Source organism: Trachurus trachurus (assembly GCF_905171665.1).
Source record: "Trachurus trachurus genome assembly, chromosome: 5".
NCBI lineage: Eukaryota > Metazoa > Chordata > Actinopteri > Carangiformes > Carangidae > Trachurus > Trachurus trachurus.
The window spans coordinates 7,939,319-7,966,556 of NC_139896.1; the positions used below are offsets into that span (position 1 = coordinate 7,939,319).

Here is a 27,238-nt window from a genome sequence, read left to right on the forward strand (position 1 = left end):
ATGAACTCTTCAATATGATCATATAAAATAATATTTCTGTTTTGATTTAAAACGCTGGTGTCCTCCTGGGTAACCCTGAGTATCTTTGGTTACCTGTGGTGTGGTGTGGTGTGGGGTGGGAACCAATGTTGTGCGTCGCTCCTTTTTCCAGCCGGACGCTCTGAGCCGCTGCACAGCGCTCAGCTCTCGGCCGCACGCCGCCATTGTGGGGGGAAGCTGAAACACAGTAGTCACTTACTGACTCCGCAGACAGTCCGCAGCTAGCATTTTTTAGCCTTTTTACCTTTCCATTCGAGCTGTTCCGTGGAGTTAACAGTTTTAAGAAGCAAACAAGAAAGAAAAACAGTCTCCACGATGTCTACGGACTCCTGGGCCCAGGCGGTGGACGAGCAAGAAGCCGCGGCGGAATCGGTAAAAACCGAAACTTACGCAACACGAGCTACCGTGTTGTTAGCTTTGTTAGGAGAGGAGGAGGAGGAGGTGGAGGATGCTCTGTGTGGCCTAACCCCCCCTAAAAAAAACAGAAAAACAGCCGCTCAGCATTAATTTTTAGCACTTGAAATTATCCAACAACGCTGTTTTCATTGAGTAGTTTTGACTCTGTGTTGTGGTTTAGTTTTGGAGAGAGTTTAATCAACGTGTGAACAAGAATTTACCCGGTTGTGTTCGGAGCTAAAGAAAGTTAGCTGCTGCTGCTGCTGCTGCGTGCTCACTGAGTTAGTAGCTTTAGCACTTTAGCACAAACCAGGGCTCCAGGTTTTTCACCTAAATGGGGGGCATTTTGTCCCCAAAAGTTGAGACAGTGCATGTTAATTTACTTGCGAATGTGCAGCCAGTAAATACGATGTGATTGTCACTGTTGCATGTTCATTCTCCATGTTTGATAACAGGTTAAACACACGAGACAGAGAACATACGGATTTAGGAATACAATGTGGGAGAAGTGCATGTTATAATCTCGTAGTGTTTTGTCCCGACATAAACATTTTGGTATCGACACCGGTACCAACATGTGTTGCGATACTTTTCCAGATGAAGGGAGAACACAACACATGTCTAAAATTTCTTTATTTTAATAGAAAATCCTAATATATAAAACGAAATAGTAGGCTTTTCTTATTGCACCCCAAAAAACTATTTTAATATAAAGTATTAAATGGCTAAATGTCCATATAAAAGTTTGCAACTTCGTTGCAGAGATCTTGCATGTGTGCATTTACAGCTCTGACCACTCCCAGTTTATCATAAATCAGCGTCACTACCAATGTTTGAGGATAATAAATGTTTAAGACTTAATAAAACTTATGCTATGAATGTTTATACATAACTATTCAGGGCTCCAGCACAGTGGCCACAAACTTAAAAGTTTAAGCATACAAGCAGAAAATTTAGGGGCACAGGCACACACCGTTAATCTACTTGCAGAGCAAATATTCACATTTCTAATTCATGATCCTCACACACATTGACCTACCACCCGGGGAAAGAAAGCAAACAAAAAAATGCATGTTTGTACACACACATATATATGTGTATAGCATTTATAAAATAAACAAAGGCTTGAGCTTCTTTTGTAGATCATATTTATCAATAATAATAGTTTAATGCCATTTTTCTTTTTTGATAAGATTGAGGGCTTTTATGAAACAAAGAAATTCGTTATGAAACATGTAAAAGAAACCTAGGAGTCCATTTTTTTTTTTAGAAATTTGCACTTTACCCAGGATGAGAATATTGTTGATGAGAAAGTCGTCTTCCAAATTGTCTGTGACAAGTCGTTGTAAGAGAGAAGAGATTCAGATGGAGCGATGTTTGAAGACAGTCATGAATATCAGACCACAAAGCATCAGAGAACTTGCAAAGGAAAAAGCAACCTAACAAAGTGATGCAAGAGGCTCCAAAATAGCTCATATGAAGGTTTAATGGTCCCGACTGGGTCCCAGTTAGTACCACAAAATATAATATGAGAGACTGAATGAAAACACAGTCACACACATCACAACTACTCTTTAAAACTTTCTGTTGTTCCCCTTTACAGATCGGTGGCCTTCAAATAAAAGACAAACCAGAGGAAAATGGTGAGTTTTTTTTTTTTTTAAGCTGACGATGAAGTTGGTCAGAAAACAAGGACATTTCAACAATGTTCATGGCGTAAATACTATATGTGTAATATCATTTTTTTTACTGTTAACCAGGAACAACTGCTAATGCGACAGAATCCACAGCTGCAAAGTCAGAAGGTGACGGAGAGAAGACGACAGATGACGACGATAAAGGTGCGACATGTATTATTTATATGTTGCAGAAATAGTCTTCTTGATATATTCCCCCACTTGTCTCTCTCTCTCTCTCTCTCTCTCTCTCTCTCTCTCTCTCTCCCTCTCCCTGGAGTTCAAACCATAACGGCAATATCATTGTTTACTTTCGTTTCTCCCCCCAGAGGACAAAGCGGCACAGTCGTTACTGAACAAGTTGATCCGGAACAATCTAGTCAACAACACGAATCAAGTGGAAGTTTTGCAGAAAGATCCCAACTCTCCACTGTACTCTGTCAAATCCTTCGAGGAGCTACGACTGTAAGTGTTTTATTTTTCCTTTCTTCTATGCATTTTCCCACAGTATTTTAAGGTATTAGTTATTAGTATTTAGTATGGTAACATGTAGTGAAAAGGCTGATTTACAGCTGATTTCACTGAATAAAAAAACAATCCATAATTGAAGACACTGTGCAAGTTGTGCTTTTTAGTCGTTTTTTTTTTACCCAGCAAACCTCTGTGATTGTTTGCAGCCCCTGTGATTTGCACTTTGCCTTTGGCCATATTGCAATTTCAATTATATTCTGATTACTCATGCAGCCCTGTTTATAAAGGCATGTGAGCACCTGCTGAAATGTGTGTACAAAAAAAACAAAAGTTGTGAGTCACTTCACAAAGATGTAAAATAAATGGAAATGCTGCAGAAATGACACATTTTTCCTCCTGTTTCCTCCTGTTTGTGCAGCAAACCTCCGCTACTTCAGGGTGTGTACGGCATGGGTTTCAACCGGCCATCTAAAATCCAGGAGACTGCCTTACCTATGATGCTGGCTGAACCGTGAGTATCCTTTATTACACTGCATGCAGATGTTGTGAAGTCGCTAAAAATGTCTCCCCGTTAACAGATATTACATAACTTGAATAATAATTTTTCTACCAGCATGACAAAATGTGAGGCGCCATGGCTAAAAAAAAACAAAACCTAACTCTCTGTTTTTTTTTTCCTTTAGTCCACAGAATTTGATTGCCCAGTCGCAGTCAGGAACAGGGAAAACAGCTGCCTTTGTCCTGGCCATGCTCAGCCACGTAGACCCCAACAACAGATATCCACAGGTGAGCACAGTCACTTACGTCACTGTTACAGAGATTCGCAACTTAAAATCTGAAGTTTTTTGACTGATAAGCATTTGTATTTCTTATTTCTGTCTATTTCTCTCACTTAATCTCACTATAATGATTTAATGCTGATAACTAGGGATGGTTTAGGTTTTTATCCGATACCGGTGCCAAACAGGTATTTTTGAAACCGTGCTTAAAGAATGGAAAGCATACAAACTTTGTCCTAAAGCGCTGCTAACGGTGCTGTCCTAAAAAGGCATTTTGTAACGTGGAAGTTGAACAGAATATTATATATATAATTAATAATTATATATCATATATTATAATGAATAGCCTAATATAAATACAACTAAGACTTAGGAAAAAATTAACCAATATAAAAAAACTGTCATAATTATCATAACAAAAGCTCGAGTGTATCAACACCAGCAGCTTGTGTCGATTACTTTTTTTTTCTTGGCGATGTTATTACTAGGGCTGGGTAAAAATATCGATTCAGCAATGCATTGCAATTCTTTTCTCTGCAATTCAATATCGATTCAGCAATCTTCTGAATCGATTCAAGCCCCTGGCCAGTGGGGGCGCTGCGAGCAACATCCTCGTGTGATTCGCGCTGTACGGACGGGGGCCGCACTAGACCAAACCATAACAATATGGGAGTGAGTAGCAGCAGCAGCGTTAAGCCAGCGCCTTCAAACCTGAAAGCAGATGTGGGGATTCCTTTTGTATTTATAGGCGCCGATTCCGTGGGTGCTCCGGCGCTCAAGCACCCACTGACCAGGTTGAGCCACCAGATGCGCATTTTTCCGTGCCGCGAAAAAGCTAAAGTCAGACCGACAACTGCCCCCTTGTGTTAAGCACACGTTGTTATTGATATTGTAGCGTCAGACCCGACGACAAGTCAACAACATAACACAAACTTATCTGACAGCTGCTCTCACTTCTTCCTCTGCTCCTCCTCACTCACTCACCTACACACAGACAGGACTCTGTCTTCCTCACACTCACCCCAGCCCCTCAGTTTCTCATCCCACCTGCCCGTACCATACACATTGACAGTCAGTCAGAAATCACAGAACTTAAACATCATAACAAGAACATTACTGCGGGGTCGCTACAATATTTTCAGTTGTGCAGTAGGCTATTATTAATAATATTGTTTTGTATTGTTTTATTACTCAAAATGTTATGAGTTATTTTCCAAGAGGAAAGTAACACATAGCCTAATTTAAATTTAGCTGCTCTGTAGTTCAGTGTTAAAGCAGTGTCATATTTTGTTATGCTATGAGTTATACTATGGCTGTTCATAAGGCATGAAACTAAACAAATAATTATTAAAAAAAAAAAAAATCTGGTACTCTTATTTGTGTATTTCTGCTTGATACTGAATCGATATCGAAGCATTTCAATCAATATCGAATTGAATCGAAATCGAATCGAATCGTGACCTAATGAATCGAAATCGAATCGAATCGTGAGATTCTCAACAATACCCAGCCCTAGTTATTACACATACACACACGCTGCTGTGTAGCGCCACATCCATTGTGCTCTGGCTCAGCTGGTCGTGAGCGGAGCAGAGGAATGGACAGGTAGTGGTGCAAAGGATCGTTGTTGATCCGTGATCCGTTTGGATCGCTCTCCACGGATCGCCACGGAAGTGGTCCACGGATCAGTTGATGAAAAAGTTGTGCGTGTACTGTGATACCACTATGCGCATCACTGCAGCAAATAAACAGGCAATTAAAAAAAAAACTTCACTTTTACTGGCAGCTCTTCTGGCACACAACAAAAACTGACGTGACGACACGTGTAGCACTGGCACAGCAACAGAGCTAAAGGGCCGGTTCGTCTAATTGAAAATCCTGTTGCACCGAAATCTGCGTTTCTTTTCGGTCTGGTTACGTCGGCACCGGTTCCATTATGGTAGCGAGTATCGGTACCCATCCCTTCTGATAACTTGAGCTTAATGACAATTTTATCACTTATCTCCCTCATGTCGTTTCTCTCCATCAGTGCCTGTGCGTCTCACCCACCTATGAACTGGCACTTCAGACTGGTAAAGTGATCGAGCAGATGGGCAAACACTACCCCGAGGTCAGACTAGTCTACGCCATCAGAGGGAACAAATGTGAGTGATTCACTGCTTTTCACAGAGCTGCACTGTGTCAGAGCTTGAACTGCTCCCGTCGGTGCAAAGTGACGCACTGTATGTCCGATTGACGGGACCTTTGTTTTGTTGCACGTGTTTCAGTGCAACGAGGCTCGAAGCTGCAGGAACAGATCGTCATCGGCACACCCGGCACCATGTTGGACTGGTGCAGCAAGTTCAAGTTTATAGACCCCAAGAAGATCATGGTCTTCGTGCTGGACGAGGCTGACGTCATGATCGCCACACAGGGTCACCAGGACCAGAGCATCCGCATCCAGAGGTCAGAGGGGAAAATCTGAAATAGAAATACTGCAAATCTACACCCTATTATTTATCTTGTGAATATATTTCTTCAAGTTGAGTTTTTTTTGTGATTTACTCTTTAACTCTCTCTTCCCCGTCACACAGGATGCTTCCTAAAAACTGCCAGATGTTGCTGTTCTCGGCCACGTTTGAGGAGACGGTGTGGAACTTCGCCCAGCGCATCGTGCCTGACCCCAACATCATCAAGCTGAAGAGAGAAGAGGAGACGCTGGACACCATCAAACAGTACTACGTGTTGTGTAACAGCAAGGAGGAGAAGTTCCAGGCGCTGTGTAACATCTACGGCGCCATCACCATCGCTCAGGCCATGATCTTCTGTCATGTGAGTTCACACAGAATCAGATTTAGTTCATTTATTATGACTGTTTTTAACTTTTGTAGCTTTTTTCTCTGTGATTATAATGTATCCTCCTACTATTATTGCTGTTTAGCCTTTTGTTAAACTAATATGTTGTTGGTTGTTGAAACGCACTCGTCTCTTTTTGTGATGCAGACGAGGAAGACTGCAGGCTGGCTGGCAGGGGAGCTTTCCAGAGAAGGCCACCAGGTGGCGCTGCTCAGCGGCGAGATGCAGGTGGAGCAGAGGGCCGCCGTCATCGAGCGCTTCAGGGACGGCAAGGAGAAGGTGCTCGTCACTACAAACGTTTGTGCTCGAGGTAAGCACCGTGAACGGGAAGAATAAATCTAATGTGATTATAACTGTTGCATGTTCATTCTCCACTATTGATAGTAGTTTTAACACAGAATCAGAGGAAATATGGATTTAGGAATAAAATGTGGGAGAAGTGCACATTGTATTTGACCACGTTTAACGCAAATTTGAAGTACACAATGGTACTTCAAATGGCACCTGAGCCCATTCAGTCACCACAGCACATTTCTCTGTGGTGTGGCTGCTTAGTGTTCCCATTACAAACCTTACATTTTACCTGAAGCTTTCTCTTCACCCCATTTTCTAGCGGTGAGCTGGGTCTTAGATGTATTTTAAAGGGATAGGCCCATTGCCATAATCCCTATAGTTTTAGGAGTTGGTTAATTGCCTTTAATTGTCGGTGCAAGCTATTTTAAGAACGGCGGAGCAGAGCCGTGAGCTGCTCAGAGCTACGCCACAGAGGCTCATGTGATTTCTTGGTTTCCCTCTTTCAACTCATCAAATACACAATCCAACAACTCCAAAACGCTCTGGTGGACAAGTTGTGACCTGCACATTCACCACACTATGAGATAATAACGGAACGTTTCAAGACAGAGTTGTTTTAGAGGTAAATTCATGCAAAACCGCTGATGCGCGTTCCCGTCGGGGGCAGTTTTTCAGCAAGCAGTCTCTGCATTTACCTCAAAAACAACTCTTTCTCGTAACGTTCTGTTATTATCTCATAGCGTGGTGAATGTGCAGGTCACAACTTGTCCACCAGAGCGTTTTGGAGTTGTTGGATTGTGTATTTGATGAGGGAAACCAAGAAATCCCATTAGCCTCCGTAGCGTAGCTCTGAGCAGCTCACGGCTCTGCTCCGCCGTTCTAAAAATAGCTTGCACCGACAATTAAAGGCAACAAACCTACTGCTATGACTATAGGGATTATGGCAATGGGTCAATTTGCCAAAATGTTGAACTATCCCTTTAAGGGATCTCATAAACACTTGCTCCTTTACTGAAGAGATGAACCAACATTTTAATTCCACATTTCTTCAGACGGTATCGTGTTTACCTGTAACATTTCCAAACTAGTGGTGCTCGTCCTTTACTCAGGATTGAACTACGTGGCTCCAATCACTGTAAATAATAATAACCGTCTCTCTGCCTATGTTACACTCAGGTATCGATGTCGAGCAGGTTTCCGTGGTGATCAACTTTGACTTGCCAGTGGACAAAGACGGCAACCCCGACAACGAGACGTACTTGCACAGGATTGGTCGCACGGGTCGATTCGGCAAAAGGGGGCTGGCCATCAACATGGTGGACAGCAAGATGAGCATGAACATCCTCAACAGGATCCAGGAGCATTTCAGTAAGTCTGACAACAGCTACACACACACACACACACACACACACACACACACACACACACACACACACACACACACACACACACACACACACACACACACACACACACACACACACACACACACACACACACACACACACACACACACACCTGATGCAGGGTTCTTACGGATCCTTAAAAAGTCTTACAAGGCATTGAATTCATTAATCTAAAAACAAGGCATTAAAATGTCTTAAATCAATTTTTCAAAAGTCTTAAAAATGTTAACACATGGTAAGTGGTATTTTATGATTGTAATTAGTCTCAAATCTCAAAATAATTGGTAACATTTCGACATAGAGAAGTTAGTGGCGGCCGTCAATGCTAAATTTCTCACCGCCACCAGCTCCCGAGTCAGTGTTTTTTTTTTTCCCTGACTTTTTATGCATTTATTTTGAAAGGACAGCTGGAAAGAGACACATTATAATGTTCATGTAGCAGTCACTTTACCTTGGATCACATAGGAAAGTGGGTAAAATTGTAAACCCTATGTAATTGATGTGGTGTATTTTTATTTTATTTTTTTTCTGCATTTGTGTTTATTATGAAGTCAGTCTTAAATTTAATTTCAAGTGGCTTTAAAAAAGTCTTAACTTGGCTTAAGCTGTAGGAACCCTGTGATGATAAAGTGAATTTTTAAATACTGTATCTTATTATCTGTCTTCTAAATGAGCCCCTTTCATGTCATGTGATCTTTCCCTCTACAGGTAAAAAGATTGAAAGACTAGACACAGACGATCTGGATGAAATCGAGAAAATCGCCGGCTAAAGAGGATCGTGATCGCATGACGATGACGTCGGCAGTGGCCTCGACTTCTCCCACCTCCCCCCTCTTTGCTCCCCCAACAACTGTACGCTCCTACAGTGTTTTATGCTTTTTATTTCTTAGCTGTCAGAGGACAGAGCAGAACCACAAACACAACAGCATATGTTTACACGTGGATATGTCTCCTCTCAAGACGAGTGTTTTGTCTCTGGAACATACCCACCTCACTCTTTGTACTTCTTTAAATAAAGTCTATGAGTTTATAACTGTGTATCATGATGCAGGCATAGTTGACTCTGTTTTACTGAATACACATGAATTGAAAAAGAAAAAAGAAAAAAACACTATTTGGTGTTGGCTGTAGTGGTGGCATGATACAAAAGAGATTCACAAAAACACTTGATAGAGAAATAACAATCTGTATGTGCCACTTTGATTTTTAAAGAACAAAAGTATAACTGAATGTAACCATATCATGTAGATGATTACAGCTTTTTTTTAATAATAACTATTATTGTGCTTTTGTTGAATCTACCAAAACCAGTACAAAGGGTGAAGTTGGGTATGCTGCTCCCAGTCGGTAGTTAAAATCATTATTATTATTATTAAGATTATGTTATTATGAGATGGTGTTGGTTGGGTTTCAAGGGTCTATGCAAACTTATCAACCTGTGATAGCTATTATCAACTACTGTCAACTTATACTCACATAACACAAATTAATCCAGAATTAACCTCAGCTTTAGCATCAGGGTGTGTAGTCAAATGCCAAAAAAAAAAAAAAAAAAAGGCTGTCTAGAGTGATAATACACCACTAACTCCAAGGTCATGGATTTTTTTTTTTTTTTTTTTTGGTGTTTTCTGTGTTTTTAACCAGTAAGCAATCATCAGCCAACCACACATCTTTACATGCATGTTATTTATGTCATTTAAAGTAAAAAAAAACAAACAAAATATCATGGCCATTATCATAGGACGAGGCCTTGGCGTCACTGCTGAGTAATAATCATAAGTCTTTTTTTTTTTTTTTCATCTGTCTTGTCAAAAAACGAAACAAAAAAAACAACAACCTCATTTTAATTCCCAACGTGGCCGTTAAGGTCCGTTGTGATCCGTTTCCCTTTGTGTCTCACTGTCCCACACAATCTTCTCAATCAGGGTCTCAATCAGTTTGACTTAAGCTCAGCTACATTCTTCACCCAGACTGTGCTGTTAACTAAGGATTGTGAGTTTAAAAAATATATATATATACTATACGCAATGCCTTCCTCAAGTGCATTATATATAGATATGATTTTTGTTATTGATATTCTAAGACATTGGGCTTACTATTCTGACTAACACTTGAAATTTTGATTATATATTGAATTATGGAGGCGTCTTTAGGGATTGTGTGAATTATCTTATTCTTAAAAAACCAAATGCTGAATTGACTTGAGGACCAGAGGACCTATGCCAATCAGATTCACTGTGTTGTTCCAACATGGTCGCATGGTTAGGAAACATGTACTTGTGTACATATGTTTAAAAAAAAAAAAAAAAAAATTTAGGTTAAATAAATAATAGCGTAAACTATTGACACTTCTAAGAAGTGCGAAAACATTCCTCATGAGGTTCAATTTTGACAGACGCAGCACTTCGAATGCGGTGAGCCTAAATCAGTTTTAACATTGTTATCAGTGGGTGACTGGACAAAAATTAAGGAAACGTTATTGTTGTTATTGATGATAATAATGATGATGTCTGGTGTGTTTTTTGATCAATGCGCTGGAACATTTCAATGGGCAGTGATTGGTCAGTCTGAACCTTCTACAAACCTCATCTGGCTCCCACCGGCACCGAAAAAGAAGACGACGACGGCGATGACAACGGCTGCCGGTGGAAGTCCGGTTTTAATGGACTGTTTACGGACAACTTGCTGACAAAAAAAAAAAAAAAAAAAAATCACTCAACTCAGTGAGCAGATGCAGCCAAATTAGAAGCGAGCGAGTGTTGCTGAGAGTCCACGATGAATAAGTCCGTGCAGACTTTTTTTTGGCTAAAGAAGCAGTGTATGCAGTTTTTATTTGGACATTTGGATGTATACATTATCAGCAAAAGAGAGAGAGTGTGTATATGTGTGGGTGCGGCGCGTGTGTCTGTGTGTGTGTGCACTTTGTTGATCCATAATGTAATAAAAGAAATTACCACTGTACGAAGAGCCATGGACACACAAAAAGCAGCAGTTTTGGCTATAGAGCTTAACACTCCTCTCCACATGTTGTATACCTATGTTTGATAATTGTGCGAACCTACAAAAACCCAGTTCATACATGTACACGTAGGAGTAATAACTGCCTGACCTGACCGGGCTTCGAGCAAGTTGTCTGTTGTAACCTGAAGGTAAAATGTGTAGACAATGATAGGTTCAAGGTGTGTGGTATTCTGTAGCTGAGCTGCGTTCATGGACACAGTTATGTATTCTTAATATGTTGAATTAAAGGAACATATAGATGTCCATCTGTATTGTAGTCTAACGCTTATTTCTGCAAGTGCACGAGAGTTGGGATGTTTGTTTGTTTTAGTTTTTTACCAGGTAAAGAGAAACACATAAATACAAAAAAACTTTATTATAATCAGTACACATATGGAAATACATAAACATGAATGAATTGTTCAAGTAGCATCAATCGCCTGAGTTCTCAGTGGAAATAAGTTGCTCCTCTGAGGTGTGTTGAGAAAATTTCAAGTCTAAAGAGGTAAAAGAAAGAAAAAAAGAGGTGATTAAAAGGATAGTTCACCCAAAATTCAAATTGCACTCATTATCTACTCACCCTCATGTCGACTAAGGGCTGGGAGAAGTTTCATAGTCCTCCGTGGCTTCTCTGAGTTACAGGGGGTCTCGGCGTAGCAGTGCATGTCCATATAACGGTTGCAAATGGATACCACTTTTCTTCGTAACAAAAAGACACACCAAAAAACATCCAAATACCTCCATGCTGCTTGTATGTAATGTCCGTCTTGTATTGAAGCCCCGAAATTTAAAAAAATTAAATAAGTCTATATTTTAAGCTTGTTTGTAGCGGAAGCTCCTCTTCCTGGTCCGTTCAAATTTTGCGCTATTTGCGCCGGCGTCAGTGCGATTACTGACTTCAATACAAGACGGACATTACATACGAGCAGCATGGAGGTATTTGGATGTTTTTTGGTGTGTCTTTTTGTTACGAAGAAAAGTGGTATCCATTTGCAACCGTTATATGGACATGCACTGCTACGCCGAGACCCCCTGTAACTCAGAGAAGCCACGGAGGACTCTGAAACTTCTCCCAGCCCTTAGTCCACATGAGGGTGAGTAGATAATGAGTGCAATTTGAATTTTGGGTGAACTATCCTTTTAAGCCTCCTCACCTGCAGCTTTGTAGTCCACCCTGGTGAGGAAGAGGCCGTGGGCCGGAGCAGCCAGACCCTGAGGGTAGGCCAGAGAGTCCTGGGCGTCTAATACGTCCTTCAGCTGGGACACTGTGAGCCGTCCCTGTCCCACCGCCACCAGGGCCCCCGTCATCCTCCGCACCTGGAGCACACGGAACAAATTTACATTTTTTATTTTCAGATTTTAGGCTGAATGATCCTTTTAGTAAATATGATGAAGGACTAAGAGATTTTTCAGTCGTCACCAGCAGATGGCGATAGAAACTCAACGTGAAGAAGAGCTACACAACCACACACTGTGGTTATGTGAGCACATTAAATACATCAAGAGGATGTGTTACTGTAAAGAAACTTGAGGACACACCTGTCTGTAGAGGAACGATCTGGCCCTAAAGGTCAGCTCCCAGATAGGGATGTTCCTGCAAAAAAAACACCACAAAACTGTCAATTTTTCACAAACATAAAAACCGTATGTGCATGCTCATTTAAAATCACAGCTGTTTACTTTTTGTGTGTAAAGGCTTTGAGGCAAGGCAAGTTTATTTAAAAAACAAAGAAAAGCAAGAAAACAGTTTACAACATGGAATATGAGATAAATGGGGATTGTTCAGTCAAGGAAGCGCTGATGGAGGCAGCTTCTCTGAGAGCAGGCTGGGCTGTAGAAAGGGGAAACTTAAGAGGTTCCTGCATCATGTCTGTTATGTTACTTAAGACGTGTCCGAAACACTTATAAATGCTGAATAAATCGCTGAAGGCACAGAGTCCGCTCGGCATCACTGACTGAGCGTGGCGAGCAGCAGAGAGGTTAAACACTGCTACAGGGTTAAAGTGTCACTTCACCAGCAGAAACAAAATCATGAGTGGCTGTCAAATGCAGTTCTCAGTTCTCAGATAAGTTTATTGTCACACAACATGTTAAGAACTTAAAGGATCCATTATGTTATTCCGATACAGATATGCATGCAGGATCAAATAAAACATGATAATAATAGATAGTTAAAATAGCCTCATAGAATAAGATAAACCAAGCAGCAAGTAGTCACAGCAGTGCAAAGTGCAAAGAGGACAGACCGAGTTCATAAGCCTCAGAGCCTCTGGGAAGAAGCTGCACTTTAGCTTTGTTGTTGTAATTGTTGAAAAATTAAAAAAAGAAATATTCAGTCATTATGGGAGAAGAGGAAACATTAAAGGGACTATGAAGAGTTTCGAAAAGCAAAGTGTTTTCACACTACATTTCCCATGAGCCTCTGCGCGCACGGTGAAATTCTTAGACCGGCGCAAGACGGACGAAAGCGAAAGCGTTTGCCAAGAATGTTTTCATTGATCAAGAACGAAAGTCGGAGGTTCGAAGACGATCAGATACCGCCGTAGCTCCAACCATAAACGATGCCCAAAAAAAATCTGTTTCCTATCTCCCTGGACCTGAAAACCTCAAAGTGAATCATTCCTTTCAAATTAAAGAGGTTCCTGCATCATGTCTGTTATGTTACTCCTCTTTATCTCTCTTTTGTTACACATTTCAATGCCTCCCTCTCTCCCTCCTCTCCTCCCTCCCTCTCTCCTCCCTCCTCTCTTCCCTCTCTCCTCTGTGTGGACGGAGTCGGAGGCTGATGTGACATCCATTCTTCTGCCAGACATCAGATGAAGTCCGGGCTTCTCTTCATGCAAAGATTTGTTTAAATGTCACATGCTGAATACGCCACTGCAGCTTAGGCCCAACGGGATTATGGGTAATGCAATTGAAAACATGGATCTGTGTTTTTTTTGTATGTGTGTGTGTGCGATTTGACATTCAATTTCTTTTCTTTTCACTGATGCTTGTGGCCTCAGTGTTTAAGTGACTGACTTGATATTTTGGGGAGAAAAGGAGCGAAGTGAGCAAACAGGCACACGGAGAGAATTGGGTCAAATGCAAATTTGACTCAGCGCTCGCTGTCTGATTACATTTGACATGTAAGGAGTGCAGAGACGGATTCATACGGCAGCAGGGCTGTTAGCTTATGGACTCTGCTGAGGGACAGTATCTTTCAGATGAAGCTGGAGCGAGGTGCTCTGTGTCTCACGCTGCAGGAACACACATCTCTAACAAAAAACAAATTTATGTGGCGACAGGTAAAGATATAAAGGCAGGAGAGTGTGTGGTTCGACTTGAACAGCTGCATTTAAAAGCTGAATATGAAGCAAGTGAATTTTATTTTGCAGTTGAATCACAACACAGAACGTAAAAATTATGAAATTTTGCAAATTTACTCTGGAACTGTGTTTAATCTCACTGAAACAAAATCAGCTCTGTGTATTTCTGGTTTGAGTTCTCAGAGGCTCGACGTAAGATATAAATGCAAATCTATGTGTGCGGATATCTTATGTCTGGCCTCTGACACCTTTGATTCTCCTTAGCTGTACATTGAGTTCCTAAAAAACCAAGACAGTAAGAACTCAGAACCATCAGCTGTTATTACTAATTCTGGTCTGTGAGGCAATAAACAAAACTTACATAGAGCATCTTTGAGGGATCAACAAAGCAGTTACAGTTCATTCTGAGAGTAACATGAACACCACAATCTAATGTCAAAGTCTATTCATATAACATTTCACTGAAAATCACTCATTTTAAATTAATTAATTAACAGGTTGTAACTTAACCTTTGTCTTTGTGTTAGCTTTCTGCATCTATGGTGTCTTAAATCAGCTGTAAAACACACTAAAAACAATTATTTATCATCTCATTTGTTTCTCATCTCTTGGTTACATTGTTAGGCTTCTTTATCCATGAAAAGGTTGGTTTTACACTTATGATTTCAGTTTAAACTCTAATTATTGTTCTTATCGTTATAACCGGGTCAAAACTTACCCTAACACCATAGATGTTATAATTTTAACAAGAGCATTTTAAAATTTTTGTGAAAAACATTTTTTATGTTTTATTTTGTTTAAATAGAGGTTCCTGACAGTGTCAAAAAGCCTTGATGCTATAAACAAATTGAAGTGGTACTTTTATGCATTAAAACCTGAAAACGGGTCACCGCCCAAACACAAGAGGAAGGTTAAGCATTTGAAGGTTAAGCATTTAAAGTTCTTTGATAAAATCTGAAAATCGTTATGTGTTGCACAAGAAAGAACAATACAAAAACTAAATTCCTACATTCCTGTGCTGTACTGTATGTACTATATATGGTATAATTTTAAATACAACCAAAGGATTCTGTGATATCCCACATGTTCTCAGTCTGTCTGAATTATTTATGCTAATTAAATTTACAATAAGTCTCCCAACCAGGAGTGAACCCGGTCTTACAGTGAATGTACAGTACGGGCCACCACAAAGCTCTGAAATGGGCACGCTGTTTATTTATGTATGACAATGATGAGATCATCCAATCATCTGTTTCTGGGGGAGGGAAAATGAAAAAAAAAGAGAAAAATCCCATATTTTCTGTCCTGGTTGAACAGAGAACAAAGAAGTCAGCGTCACGTACCACACAGCTCCCTGTTTTAGGATCAAAAATTTAGTTCAACCTTTGGCTTTTCAATAATTCACCGCTCGGTTTCTTCTCGTTTTTATCACTGTTACTTAGAATAGTGACCTTCATGAAAAAGTAAAAACACACAGCTCAACTCTCTCTGGCTTTTTATTTTTTGCCTTCAGACAAAAAACATAAATCTAAAGGCTTCATCAGCCACCATTCATGAGAAATCTGTGGAGAATAAAAAAAAAAGAAAAGAAAAAAAGAAACTGTTTTTATTTGCTGAAAATTCAGTAATGGACATTTTAGTGCAGAAACACTTAACAGTTCTGTCCTGTTCTCAAGTGTTTACATTGGCTCCCACTCAACTATAGAATCAATTAGTTAAACATTAAATGGTTTAGGCACATGAGAGACGTGTTATTGGAATATAAACCCAGTGAGATCTGCTGATTCATGGAAGATTGTTGAGACAGAGTGCAAACTAGACACGGTAAAGCATCATTTAGCTGGAACGACCTAGAAACAGAACTGAAATTATCCTTAAACATGACTGTTTCTCTTCTCTTGTGCATATGGATGAGTTCTTTTAAGATACTTTGAAGATGCATTATATCTTTTAAATGATTTTAATGTAAATCACTATTATAATGTTATTTTATGCTCTATATCAGTGGTTCTGTAAATCTGAAAAATGTTTGCAGCCACCCTCCGACCCCATTTACAATACGGAGGCCAAATTATGCGTTCTCAGAGCACACAACAAAACAAATCAATGAAAAAGGTATTTAAACATGTTGAATATCTTTTTTTTAATTCATATATTTTTATTTAGTTCACAAAAATCATACTACTTTGAAATTATTTGACGGCCCACTTGCAGTACCTCCGCGGCCCACCAGGGGGTCGCGACCCACAGGTTGGGAATGACTGCTCTATATTCATCTATCTAGCCTCTTCTTTTCTCTCTCCTGTTTGTGTTTTTATTATTCTCTTTTAAAGTGTTTATTTTTAATGTGTCAGATTTTTTTGATGTTTTTTTTTACTATTGATCATTTCTTTTTATGCAAAGCATGTTGAGTTGTCCTTGTGCTGTATAAATAAAGCTTTGCCTCGCCTACGGTACATCAAAGATCTCAGATGCTCTCGGTCTGACGCTCCACTTGTGTTGTTTGGGGTTCAGGGACGATGTGACATTTAGTCTGAGAGCTGCTGCTGCTGCTGATGGCCGTGTCCATCCTTCCTGCGCAACATATCCTCAGGGGCAAATAATAATTAATGCCCATGAAAGTGGTATTTGGCATGAAGAGTGACCCCCATGGATGTGTAATCTCACAGAGCCCACACACCCCCCTCTCCCCCCTGCTCATATCTATCCAATGGATTAGACTGAATCTTTTAAGAATGTTAATTAACAAAAACAAAAATGATTCTACCTGTATTATCCAACATGTGTCACAGCTGTGTGGGCTTACATGTCAGATTCTTTCTGGGTTTTTTCTGACTGCAAATCAAGGTCAATCAACACCCTTAAAGCTGTACAGAAAAGAAAAATGAATGTGAGCCCACTCTGGGTCATAAAATTAGTGTAATAACTCATCTATCAGATGATGGAGCCCAAACTTTGTGCAAAATTCTATTTTCGAGTAAATCCGGGATGAAAGTGTGGTATTTTTTTTCACATTGGATAATGCAGGCGCACGGATTATACGTCAGCCTGCTCACGATTCATCAGCCACTGATATTGGATCTGTCATCCTTCATTCAAACGTCTGAGATACACACACACGGAGCTCGGTCTCGCCCCAAGCTTTGAATATCCCGCCCGCTCGATAACGACCAATCAAATTCGTTTTCCTTAGTTGGGTAAACTCGTGCGGCAACTTGTGGAAACTCGTAGAAGGAGGCACGACAAACAAGACAAACGGCCATTTCTGAACACCTTTAAAAGGTAATATTTTTTCAAAAAGGTGTATATAAAATTAACGGAACAGTTATTAATACACAAAAATGTGTAAAAAAAAAAAACTTATTCTAAACACAAGTATTTATCTTAAACTCAAAAAACCTTTTTTGTTTGTTTGTCAAACAAGTTATGTAGTCACTTGCCCAAAAAAGGGTTAAAACACATTCTGCAGTGATGTGTGTTTTATTTTTAGGACGAACTGTTCTGAACTGGATCTGATTCAGTTCTCACACACACTTCAGTTTGTCAACACTGGACCTGAGTGTGTTTGACCTGTGATTCACATCAAACACTCCACTGACTCTGACTGAGTCTCCATGGAGAGATCTATCTTTTTTTTTCTTTTTCTTCTGGGCTGTTACATGCAGATCTGGCTGAGTGGAGCGACTGTAAATGATTTAAAACTTTGGGCCAACTTCTTCTTCCTCCTCCTCCTCCGCAGCAGCAGCAGCGGCAGCAGCAGCAGCAGCCATTGACGCAAGATTGAGAAACATGATCTGTCTTTTGGAAGTGGAAAAGCACATGTGTAATTGGGTTTCTTTTTCTTTTTTTTCCGCTGATTTGGAGCAATCAGTTCCCTTATTTAAAATTGATTGTTTGACTTTTGAGGAAGTATTTTATGTTTATTCCCTTTTATTGCAAACATAGTTAGTTCAGCACAAAGGGGAAACCGTGAGAGAATATGTAATTAGTGACCTCTAAATGTGTCGTTAGGCTGCTTTTGTTCCTGTAACCTGCTGCAGCTTCATTTTTCACTTTATTTCAAGTATTTAAAAACATGATAAAGGTATTGGTGATTTGTAGATTGCAGTTTTATCATCTAACTTTTGAAAAAATGGCAAATAAAAGCATTTCTCCAATTGTTAAATGTCACATTAATAAACTTTTTGATCTCCAATATATCATTATCACTCATTTCATCATAAAGCTGCACTAAATCAATATATAATCAATGGATATAATGTATAGAGAATTACCAGCCAACTCAGCAGTTCTCCTCATGTGACTTTTTAGTGTCTTTCAGTTCACTGTTTTGGTTTTATGGCCAAAAAACCCACTGTTTACATCTATATATGATCTTTTTACAGCTTGTTGCGTAAGTGTCACAACGTATTGATGCAACTTCAACGTGATGCCTTATATTTACACATCTTTAAACCATTAAGAGCAGGTTGCTACAGCTCACCTGTGGAAGTGCGTGTGTGCAAAAGAGCTTCCTGGTTTAATGTCGGCCACGTCCAGCGTCTTGACGGGGTCTTTAAAGGGCAGGTCCGAGCTGACGGCCCTGAAGCTGCTGAAGTTGTGAGTCCCAACCAGCAGGGCAGCGGCCTCACGCATGGCTCCCACATCCAGCTCCCTGAACAGAGACAGAAAAAGAAGATTTTTTTTTCTTTAATTAGTCATCATGAAAAATAAATGCATTTTCTATGGGCAACACAGGTTTTAAAATTAACCTTTGCAGCCTCTTTGCGACCTGTGGTCGGCCTGCAGCAGCAGTGTAATGTACTTACGACTGGTTTCAGGCCTCCATGTCCCTGCCCTCAATAATAATTTATATAATATGAAATTTCAGAGGCACAAAGCCACGTGAACGAGGAGAGCATGTCGACGAGCGGCTCATTTGAGGGAGAGAGAGCGAGAGCGAGCCCGGCGCTCTGATTCTCTACAGTCTCATGTTCCTGTCACTGCTTAAATATGATCTGACACAGGGAGATACAGCAAGCAAGGAAATAGATGAGTGTGCTGAGTGACTCACTAATTAAAATCTTAAAGCACTAATTTTAAATTTTGAAGGGAGAGCTCGCCGTGAATGAAGATGTGGCTGAACGCTGCAAAAAATGACAGCGCAGCTCGTCTGTTATTCCCCCGAGCTGTAACGTTATTTAAAAAGATTGAAGTTTGATCTCAGCTCAGCCAATCAGGTTGAGCTGTAACTTTTCATCAGCTGCTGTTTGAGTTTTAAGGATTCAGAAAAAGTTGTTTTCAAATTATAACTGATGCAGGAATAAAATAATATTAACATTTAAATATTAAAAGGTCCTGAAGTGTAATTTGCTTAATATGTTTGTTCATATGTCCATATACATGTACCTGCAAATTCGTGGAAGTGGCATCGCCTCATACTTTCTGTTTAATGCACATTAGCAAGTGTTAGTATGCTGTAACACTAAACTAGAATGGTGAACATTACACATGCTACACACCTGCTTGTCAGCAGTATTATTACAACTATGCATCAGTTAGCATGAATTAGCATTAGCACTGTTAGTACTGACTTCAGTATACCTGCACCTCAGAGAGCGAAGGCTAAGGGTCTCAGTTTTATTTTGCATTGAATTATCATGTATATGTGAAGGTCGATAAGCACAGCTGCTTCGGATTAGAGATGAAATGATGATCAAAGTAAAACAGCAGGAAAAAAGCCAAGATTTCAACTTTCCAAACATGAACATTTGCTGCTTTTCTCTTTGTTATGTCAAAGAGCTTCATTTGTTATGTCCGTGCATTGAATGTTTTGAGATTTTCAACTCTTAGTCACGTACAATCGACCTTTCAAACACAATAGCTGGTTGGATTTTGTTCATATCAATGATTTAAAAAAGAAAAAAGAAAGAAGAAAGCTGCACATGATGATTCACATGTCACACCAGAGGAGTCTGGGATTTGTATCCGCAGCCCCGACTGTGGTTTAGGTTCAGGCTTTGGTTAAATGTGAATAAACATGTCATGTGTCTGAAGTCACTGTGAACTTTTATTTTTCTCTCCATGAACCAGACTGTTGACCTGAATACAACCATAAAAATTCAAAACAAAGCATAAGACAAGAGGATATTTGTGCAGCAAGATCGACTATTTTTGCAGGAAAATAAAAAACCTTGTTATGATCATCCACTTATATGCTCAGTGTCGATGTATTTGCCACTTGCATAATATGTAAATTAACAGCACATCCTGATCACGATGCAATCTGGTCCCAGGTCTCAGCTGTATATAAATATCATTTCTATGGAGGCAGTGTTGTATTGCTTATGCTCGAGGTTACATTATCTGTTATACCTTTCCAAAACCCGGCACATGCTGTTCCAGATTATTTAGATAATGCAAATCATTTCGCAATAATGTCAATTATTCTGTTGCAGTATCATCTCCGGATTTCACAGTGTTTCAGAGCCACACATGACCTCTCCTCCTTCAGACTGATGAACCCGCTGCTCTTGTTCTAAGAAATGCACGACTCCAAGACCAAAGTCAGTCTTAAAATAAACAGTGGAGGGGATTAATATTTTTTGCAGTGGGGACGATGGAGGGGGTGTGATGATGACGAGGGAGAGTCAGATCAAAGAGAGAACGGAGAGAGAGAGAGAGAGGCTGCTGAGGCAGAGATGCTCAGGGGTGGAAGGACGAGATGGATGCTGAAAATGAGAGAGGGATAAAGAAGCCGAGACGCCAGAGAGAAAGAGAGAGAGGGAGAGAGAGGAAGGAGAGGGAGAAGGTTGAGAAAGCGAAAAGAGGGAAAGAGAGTGAAAAAAAAACACATACACACACAGTCAGAGTAATGTGCGTGGGTGTTGTTCTGCATGTGTATAAGCCTGCAGCTTATCTTGCCCTACTTTCCCCCAAAAAGTGGAGAAGAGCCGACAAATGCTCGTACGTACACTCTCTGAAATGTGTTTCTTTACGCTCCCTCTGGTCCAAACGCAGCTTAAAGAACATTGTCCAGGGCTGTAAAGCTTCGTCTTGTTCCCATCTTTTTTAACCCCCCCCCCCCCCCTCCTCCATCTTCCCTCAGTCCAACATCATCCCTGCATCCTCTCTATCCCTCCCTCCGTCTCCTTTTGTTTGTTTTTTAGGATGTCGACTCAGATAAAACACTTTGTTTGACTGGCCCTAATTTGCAGTTTCCGGCGTGGCACGTGTGGATTATTCATGTGTTTAACGTGCCATTGTTTCTGCAAGGCTTGGCATGAGCTTATTGAGGATGTGTCTCCAAGTGTGTGTGTGTGTGTGTGTGTGTGTGTAGGAACCTCGTTATTAGACTGAGCTTGATTTTTATCTTTTAGAGGAAACCATTCATTTATTCATTTATTTGTCCACCTCAGAGTCAGAAGACATAATGAGGGAGGACGCTCATTTTCAGTGGTGCAGCAGTGGTAAAGACACAGAGAATCATCAGGGAGGATGAACGGACGGACGAGACAATGAAGAGAGAGCGGCCAACGACTCACGTGTTGCGGAGGCTCCAGCACAGACACTGGTCCGTGAGGGGAAGTGGAGAGTGGCGGGAGACTCCCAGGGCGACCCGGTAGACGTAGGTGCGAGACTCGGCGCGGAAACGGGCGTGGAAGTCAAGAGGCACGCGGTGAGCACGAGTGACCCTGGGAAAAAGAGAGAGGGGAAGAGGAAGAAGAAGAAGCAGTTGCAGTTAAAAGCTCATGAATCCATTCAAGGCCTGAAGAGCTTTAAACTCTGCGTCTGAAACTGTAACGAGCAGCAATTTCTAATTCATAGTGTTCATTAATACAACATGCAGCTAATGCTCTGCACTGGTATTAAAAAAAAAGACACAGACATTATTAATGTGAAATGTTTGATTTCCACACAAACATCAACAACAAACCATCGTTTCAGACAAAGCGAAGTCTCCAGACACAGATGGTGCTAATACTCTACATTTTTTGTGCTGCCAGCAAGAATACGCTGTGCAGAAGTCATTGTCCAAAATGCCAACGTAGCAGCTTTTTGCACAAAAGGCACACCCGCTGTCAAAGAGCTGAAATGGCTGCCAAGAGACATGAAGAGCCAAAACGCTTCTGCTCACACAGTTAGCATCACAACACACTGAGAGGCCGAGGCTCTTTGATGTGAGTCCAGCAGGGCGACGGTTAACAGTGGACACACACACACACACACACACACAGGCGGAGATGGATCATAGAATAGAACAGGAAACAAATCCTTTCATGATCAAATCAGTCAGTGCGGATCGATTCATGAGTTCTTGCATTTCTGATCAAAGCTCGACTCCTGAACTTGAATCACTCTCTTTCAATGTTCAGCTCTGTGCAAGAAAAAAAGAAGAAGCAACAAACCACAATGTGCTCTAACATCAAAGATCTACAAAACGATTTAACACATGGGGATTGAATATATTTCAACCATGTTGTTAAATTTTCAGACTTTTTGTAGTTTTTCAAGCTTGTGTGATAATTGAGTGAGTTGGCGCTGCAGGAATCAACATGAAGCCTGTAAACTTTAAAAATGTTAAATGAGTCAGTGTCGTTCTTTATGGAAATATGTGATTTCTATGAAAACGTTGGCACACGGCAAATTATTTCTTCTTTACTACACAACCACTCACTGGGTTTTCAGTCAGATTATAGTGGAAAAAAAGGTGATTATATCTGAAAATATTCAAATGTAGATTGTTTTGTTATAAATGTCTATTTATAAATAGCATATTCACATTTAAAGCTGAAACATATAGAGAAGCGTGCAGCCTTTTCCTTTGTTAATGCTCTGGATTAAGATGAAACCATGTTCAGTGTTGTCAGAGATGTAACGCACAGTAACAACAAGTGGGAGATCCTTCACGTGTATCTACATCTGTAAAGCAGAAGAACAAAGAGCTGCAGCCAGCTGTGCAAGTCTGACCATCGCTGCACAAAGCACATCACCACCACTAGCACCGTATTGTGCTCGTCCACACATGCCTGTGCCTGCACACAGTAAACGCACTCATGCATTGTGTGCGTTACAGAGGAGGAGATAATGAGCAGTGAGGGGCGCGGGAAGCAGAGAGGAGGACATGGAATCTATGAGAACAAACTGTAATCAAGTACATGCTTTGTGCACATGCATGTGAAAGTCTAGGTGTGTGTGTGTGTGTGTGTGTTTTTGTGTGTGCATGCATGTACGCCTAGTGTGCACAGTGAGAGAAACTAGGTTACGTTTCCAGGGGAGGAGATTGGGTGTGACACGTGGCAGAGGAAACCCTTGCGTTTGCCTCCAGCGCCTGCTCCAATGCGAAGTGACAGCCTTTGCCTGGCCCCCAAACCACACACACACTCACACACTCAAACACACACACACACACACATACACACATACAATTTTCATAAGCAGTCTACAAAGCATGGCCTCACACATTTGGAAACGGGGGCTTTGTTTGGTGTGGCACCGTTTTGCTACTCAGCAGTTTTCCCTGATGGGAAAGGGGCCGTTCACTTCACTTCAGGCTAATTGAAGTCCATTTTCACAGAAAGACGAGTGAAGGCCGAGCAGCAGACATGTGATCTGTACCGACGGCGTTCAGTTGTTTAATTTCTGCTTTGACCAAAGCTCTAATCATAACTGCTGCAACTCTTTTAGCTTTGATCCAAGTAAGATGTGAAAAGATGCTTTGTGTTTTTGTCTTCATACTATACTGAGAAGAAGATGTGTGTCATGATGGTCATTTCAATTTAGCTCGGTGTGTGCGTTTGTGTGTATTAACAGATGCTGCAGACCATAAAGCAGAGCAGGGATCATCCTTTCTAACCTTCTCTCTGCAGGTTTAGGGATTAGTGCGATGCTGGGAGCTTCCTTTACCTCCCTCCTCCTCCTCTTCCTCCTCCTCCTCTCTCATTGACTCTGACTCCCTTTATCTCTCACTATCCACACTTCAATCTCTCTTCTTGGCCCCGACTCAGTCAAGAAAAGCTGCTGCTGTCCAAATATCACAGTGTGTCACAGCAGACCAAACCAAAGTGATTGTGGTTTTGAATAATGAAAAGATGTGTGCAGGTAGGAGCAGTGAAAAGACACAACAAAAACTTTCAATCAGGATTTAAATATTTACATACAGGCGTCGTTTAAAAAAACATTTTTTTTTCCTTTAAAGATTCAACAAGTGACCTGAAGACACATCACTGTAGCTTTACTGTTGGCTGCTACTGTAAGCGCTAGAGCAGACATCAGCCTCACAGATCTGCTGCTGGTTTAATGTGTGATTTATGGCTGGAGGCATTTCCTCAGGCGACGTGCGCTTTGTTGTATAGATGTGAGAATAAATGTATAGAGGGATGTTTCTCCTTCTTGTGCACTTTACGGTCTTAAACACTAATGTAATGGGGGTTTGTCTGAGAGCCATTGCCTGTGGTTCTCTCTTCAAGAGCAGCAGTGAGTGGATAGACTACATACAAAGATTGCATTAAAATACAGTATACAGATCAAAGTATATGTGCATTGATATTGAGTTCATGTCACCTGCATTAGACACAATGCATTTACATAGTGAACAAAAAACATGGAAAACACTGTTTATCCTGAAAGAGAAGGGATTCTCTGTCGATTGGACCACTTTGTGACTTTGTGACATGCCAGGTTACAATATGAGACTGTTGTTCACTCATGACGGACAAATATGGACACATGTGCAGACACACGCGTAATCTGTATGTACTGTCTAGAGCTAAACTTCAGCTTTGTATACTACCTACTGCTGTAACATATTATGTCAAAATGTCATAAGTAAAAGAATGTTATGTCAAAATGTAAAAAAGCAAAAGAAAAGAAAAGATCACGATAAAGATTTTTATTCTGTGGGTAATGGGGGCAGGACTGGATAAGCTTTTGCTTCTCCCGCTTTCCCTTTCGGCCATGTGTATTGTATTACTTGAACTAAGATGATGTATGATGATGATGATTTAATTGACATGCCCGAAATAAACAAATTGATTGATTGATTGATTGATTGATTGATTCTTTCCACGAACATGTGTGAACATTATCGCAGCACATGAAACATGAAAGAAAACATCAATCAGAATGAGATTTGAGGTCCCTGTGATTTTTGATCAGGCTGAACTAGTAGGAGCAGGTGTCTGTTTCCCCTCAGGCGTTCATCACATTTTACACTGTATGACAACAGTGAAATTGCATGACAGTGACACAGCAGAGTAGGTCTCTGTTAAAATCTCTATCAAGACATTTGAAGTCTTGTTATGTGAATTAAATATTCAGACAAATGAGCTCTTTGATTTCATGTGACGTGTTGTTGTTATTGTTGTTCAACAGTCTCATTAAGAAACAGCTCAGCAGCAAAACAACACTGGAAACATTCATGCATTCACTTTAATGATGAGAGAAAGTTTTTTTTGGAGAACAAAATGAAGTGAATTGTCTTCAGGCGACTGTGCAGATGCATTGTGGAGAAAAGTGTCCAGATGTTCAACCTGAACCGGACTCACCTGATCTGTTCGGTCCTGAGGTGGAAGTTCAGCGCCTCGACGAGAACGTCCTCCGTGAAATGCGGCTTGTTGTCTCTGCGCTGGAGGTCGAAGTGGGCGGAGTTTGAGAGGGCGTGGACGCCTTTGTCTGTCCTGCTGGACACGGACAGAGACACCGGGTTGACAGGCTTCAGCCTCCCTATCGCATCCTGCTCACAGACAAAGAGAAGATCAGAGAAGAGGTGAAAAAAAGAAACTTATACTCACTCACAGTTTAGTTTAAATGATGTGACAAGTAAATCTGTCGTCTTCTTATTGTTTATATAAGTTTATTTAATTCATTGAACTAATAAAACAATTAAAATGCAAACACAACACATCAAATCTTAAATGAAAAGGAGCACTTTCTGTGCGAATAAGCCTGTGGTTTGTGGTTTCTGCAATAGGAAGTGTTTCTATTATTTTGCTCATCCCATTTATATCAATGAAGCTGCAAAAGTTACAAAAAACATCTCTCTGTTGGATGTAATTCAGATCACAAAAGTTTCCGTTAATTTCAACACCACCGTGTCAAATTTGCACCTGTGACACTTAAAAATCATAAAACTTTCTGTCATTATATCAGTTTTATAAAACACATTTTACAACAATAAGGATTCAATTTCTCAGAGGAGATTATCAAGCTCATCACAATATTTTGGTGATTGGGGAATATTAAAGAAGAAGGGAGGATAAATACACAAGTTGTGTTCAAGTAATAATGATTCAAAAGCAAATATTGCCCTCAGTTGTTACCAAAACCCTGGGGAACCAATTTCTCAGCATTACATTCAGCTATATTTTTTGTTTTACTGCATGTCACTCCTTTTCAGTCTCTCCCCTCATTTCCTCTCAGCTCTCTACTGTCAAATAAAACAGAAAAATGATGTTGCACATTACATTGTTATGCATTATTGTAACAAATAAATACACTATTTTCATGTCCCAGACTGATTAATACGCCAAATGAAGCAACTTCAAGCGCAAAAAAGATCATCATCAGAAAATGATAGATAGATAGATAGATAGATAGATAGATAGATAGATAGATAGATAGATAGATAGATAGATAGATAGATAGATAGATAGATAGATAGATAGATAGATAGATAGATCACCTCCAAGTGGTCCTGGATGCCTCTTCTGTGCAGCTGATGTGGAGCCACTTTTACTGCACCACTGCAGAATTAATGATTATCAATAGAATAATCAGCAACAGTTCATTATTTCAATAATAAGACACATGTAAATCCCGAGGTGTTTGACCTACCTGTACTTTGTTCCAATGTATTGAAAAAAGATGAGGTAACGCGCCCAGGTGTTCATTGTCTCTCCAAATGTCTGACAGGTTTGTATCATGTTTTTACCATGATGACGACACAACAGTTGTAGCCTATTTGTAGTCCGGAAGTGCACTGGAAAACTCAAACTCTGACCCCCAGGACAGCAAGTCAATGCACGGCTCCAGTCAACATTTTAATCTCAATATCA

General features: G+C 40.5%; 2 protein-coding genes across 2 annotated transcripts; one reads left to right on the top strand and one right to left on the bottom strand.

Annotated features, from left to right (window-relative positions):
• The first annotated feature begins 166 nt into the window (after positions 1-166).
• LOC310986259 (ATP-dependent RNA helicase DDX19A) lies at positions 167-11,160 on the top strand. The gene is made up of 12 exons (XM_083972104.1): positions 167-411; positions 2,039-2,078; positions 2,196-2,276; positions 2,441-2,576; positions 3,001-3,093; positions 3,266-3,368; positions 5,391-5,505; positions 5,629-5,806; positions 5,935-6,172; positions 6,344-6,506; positions 7,667-7,858; positions 8,605-11,160. Exons 1-12 carry the CDS (start codon positions 355-357, stop codon positions 8,664-8,666), a joined length of 1,458 nt encoding a protein of 485 aa, XP_083828230.1. The 5' UTR covers positions 167-354; the 3' UTR covers positions 8,667-11,160.
• Positions 11,161-11,284: 124 nt separating this feature from the next.
• pusl1 (pseudouridine synthase like 1) lies at positions 11,285-27,238 on the bottom strand. Its single transcript, XM_083972074.1, has 8 exons — positions 27,018-27,238; positions 26,866-26,926; positions 25,730-25,917; positions 21,728-21,877; positions 18,688-18,858; positions 12,436-12,490; positions 12,051-12,213; positions 11,285-11,393 (listed from the first exon to the last, which is right to left on the bottom strand). Exons 1-8 carry the CDS (start codon positions 27,104-27,106, stop codon positions 11,329-11,331), a joined length of 942 nt encoding a protein of 313 aa, XP_083828200.1. The 5' UTR covers positions 27,107-27,238; the 3' UTR covers positions 11,285-11,328.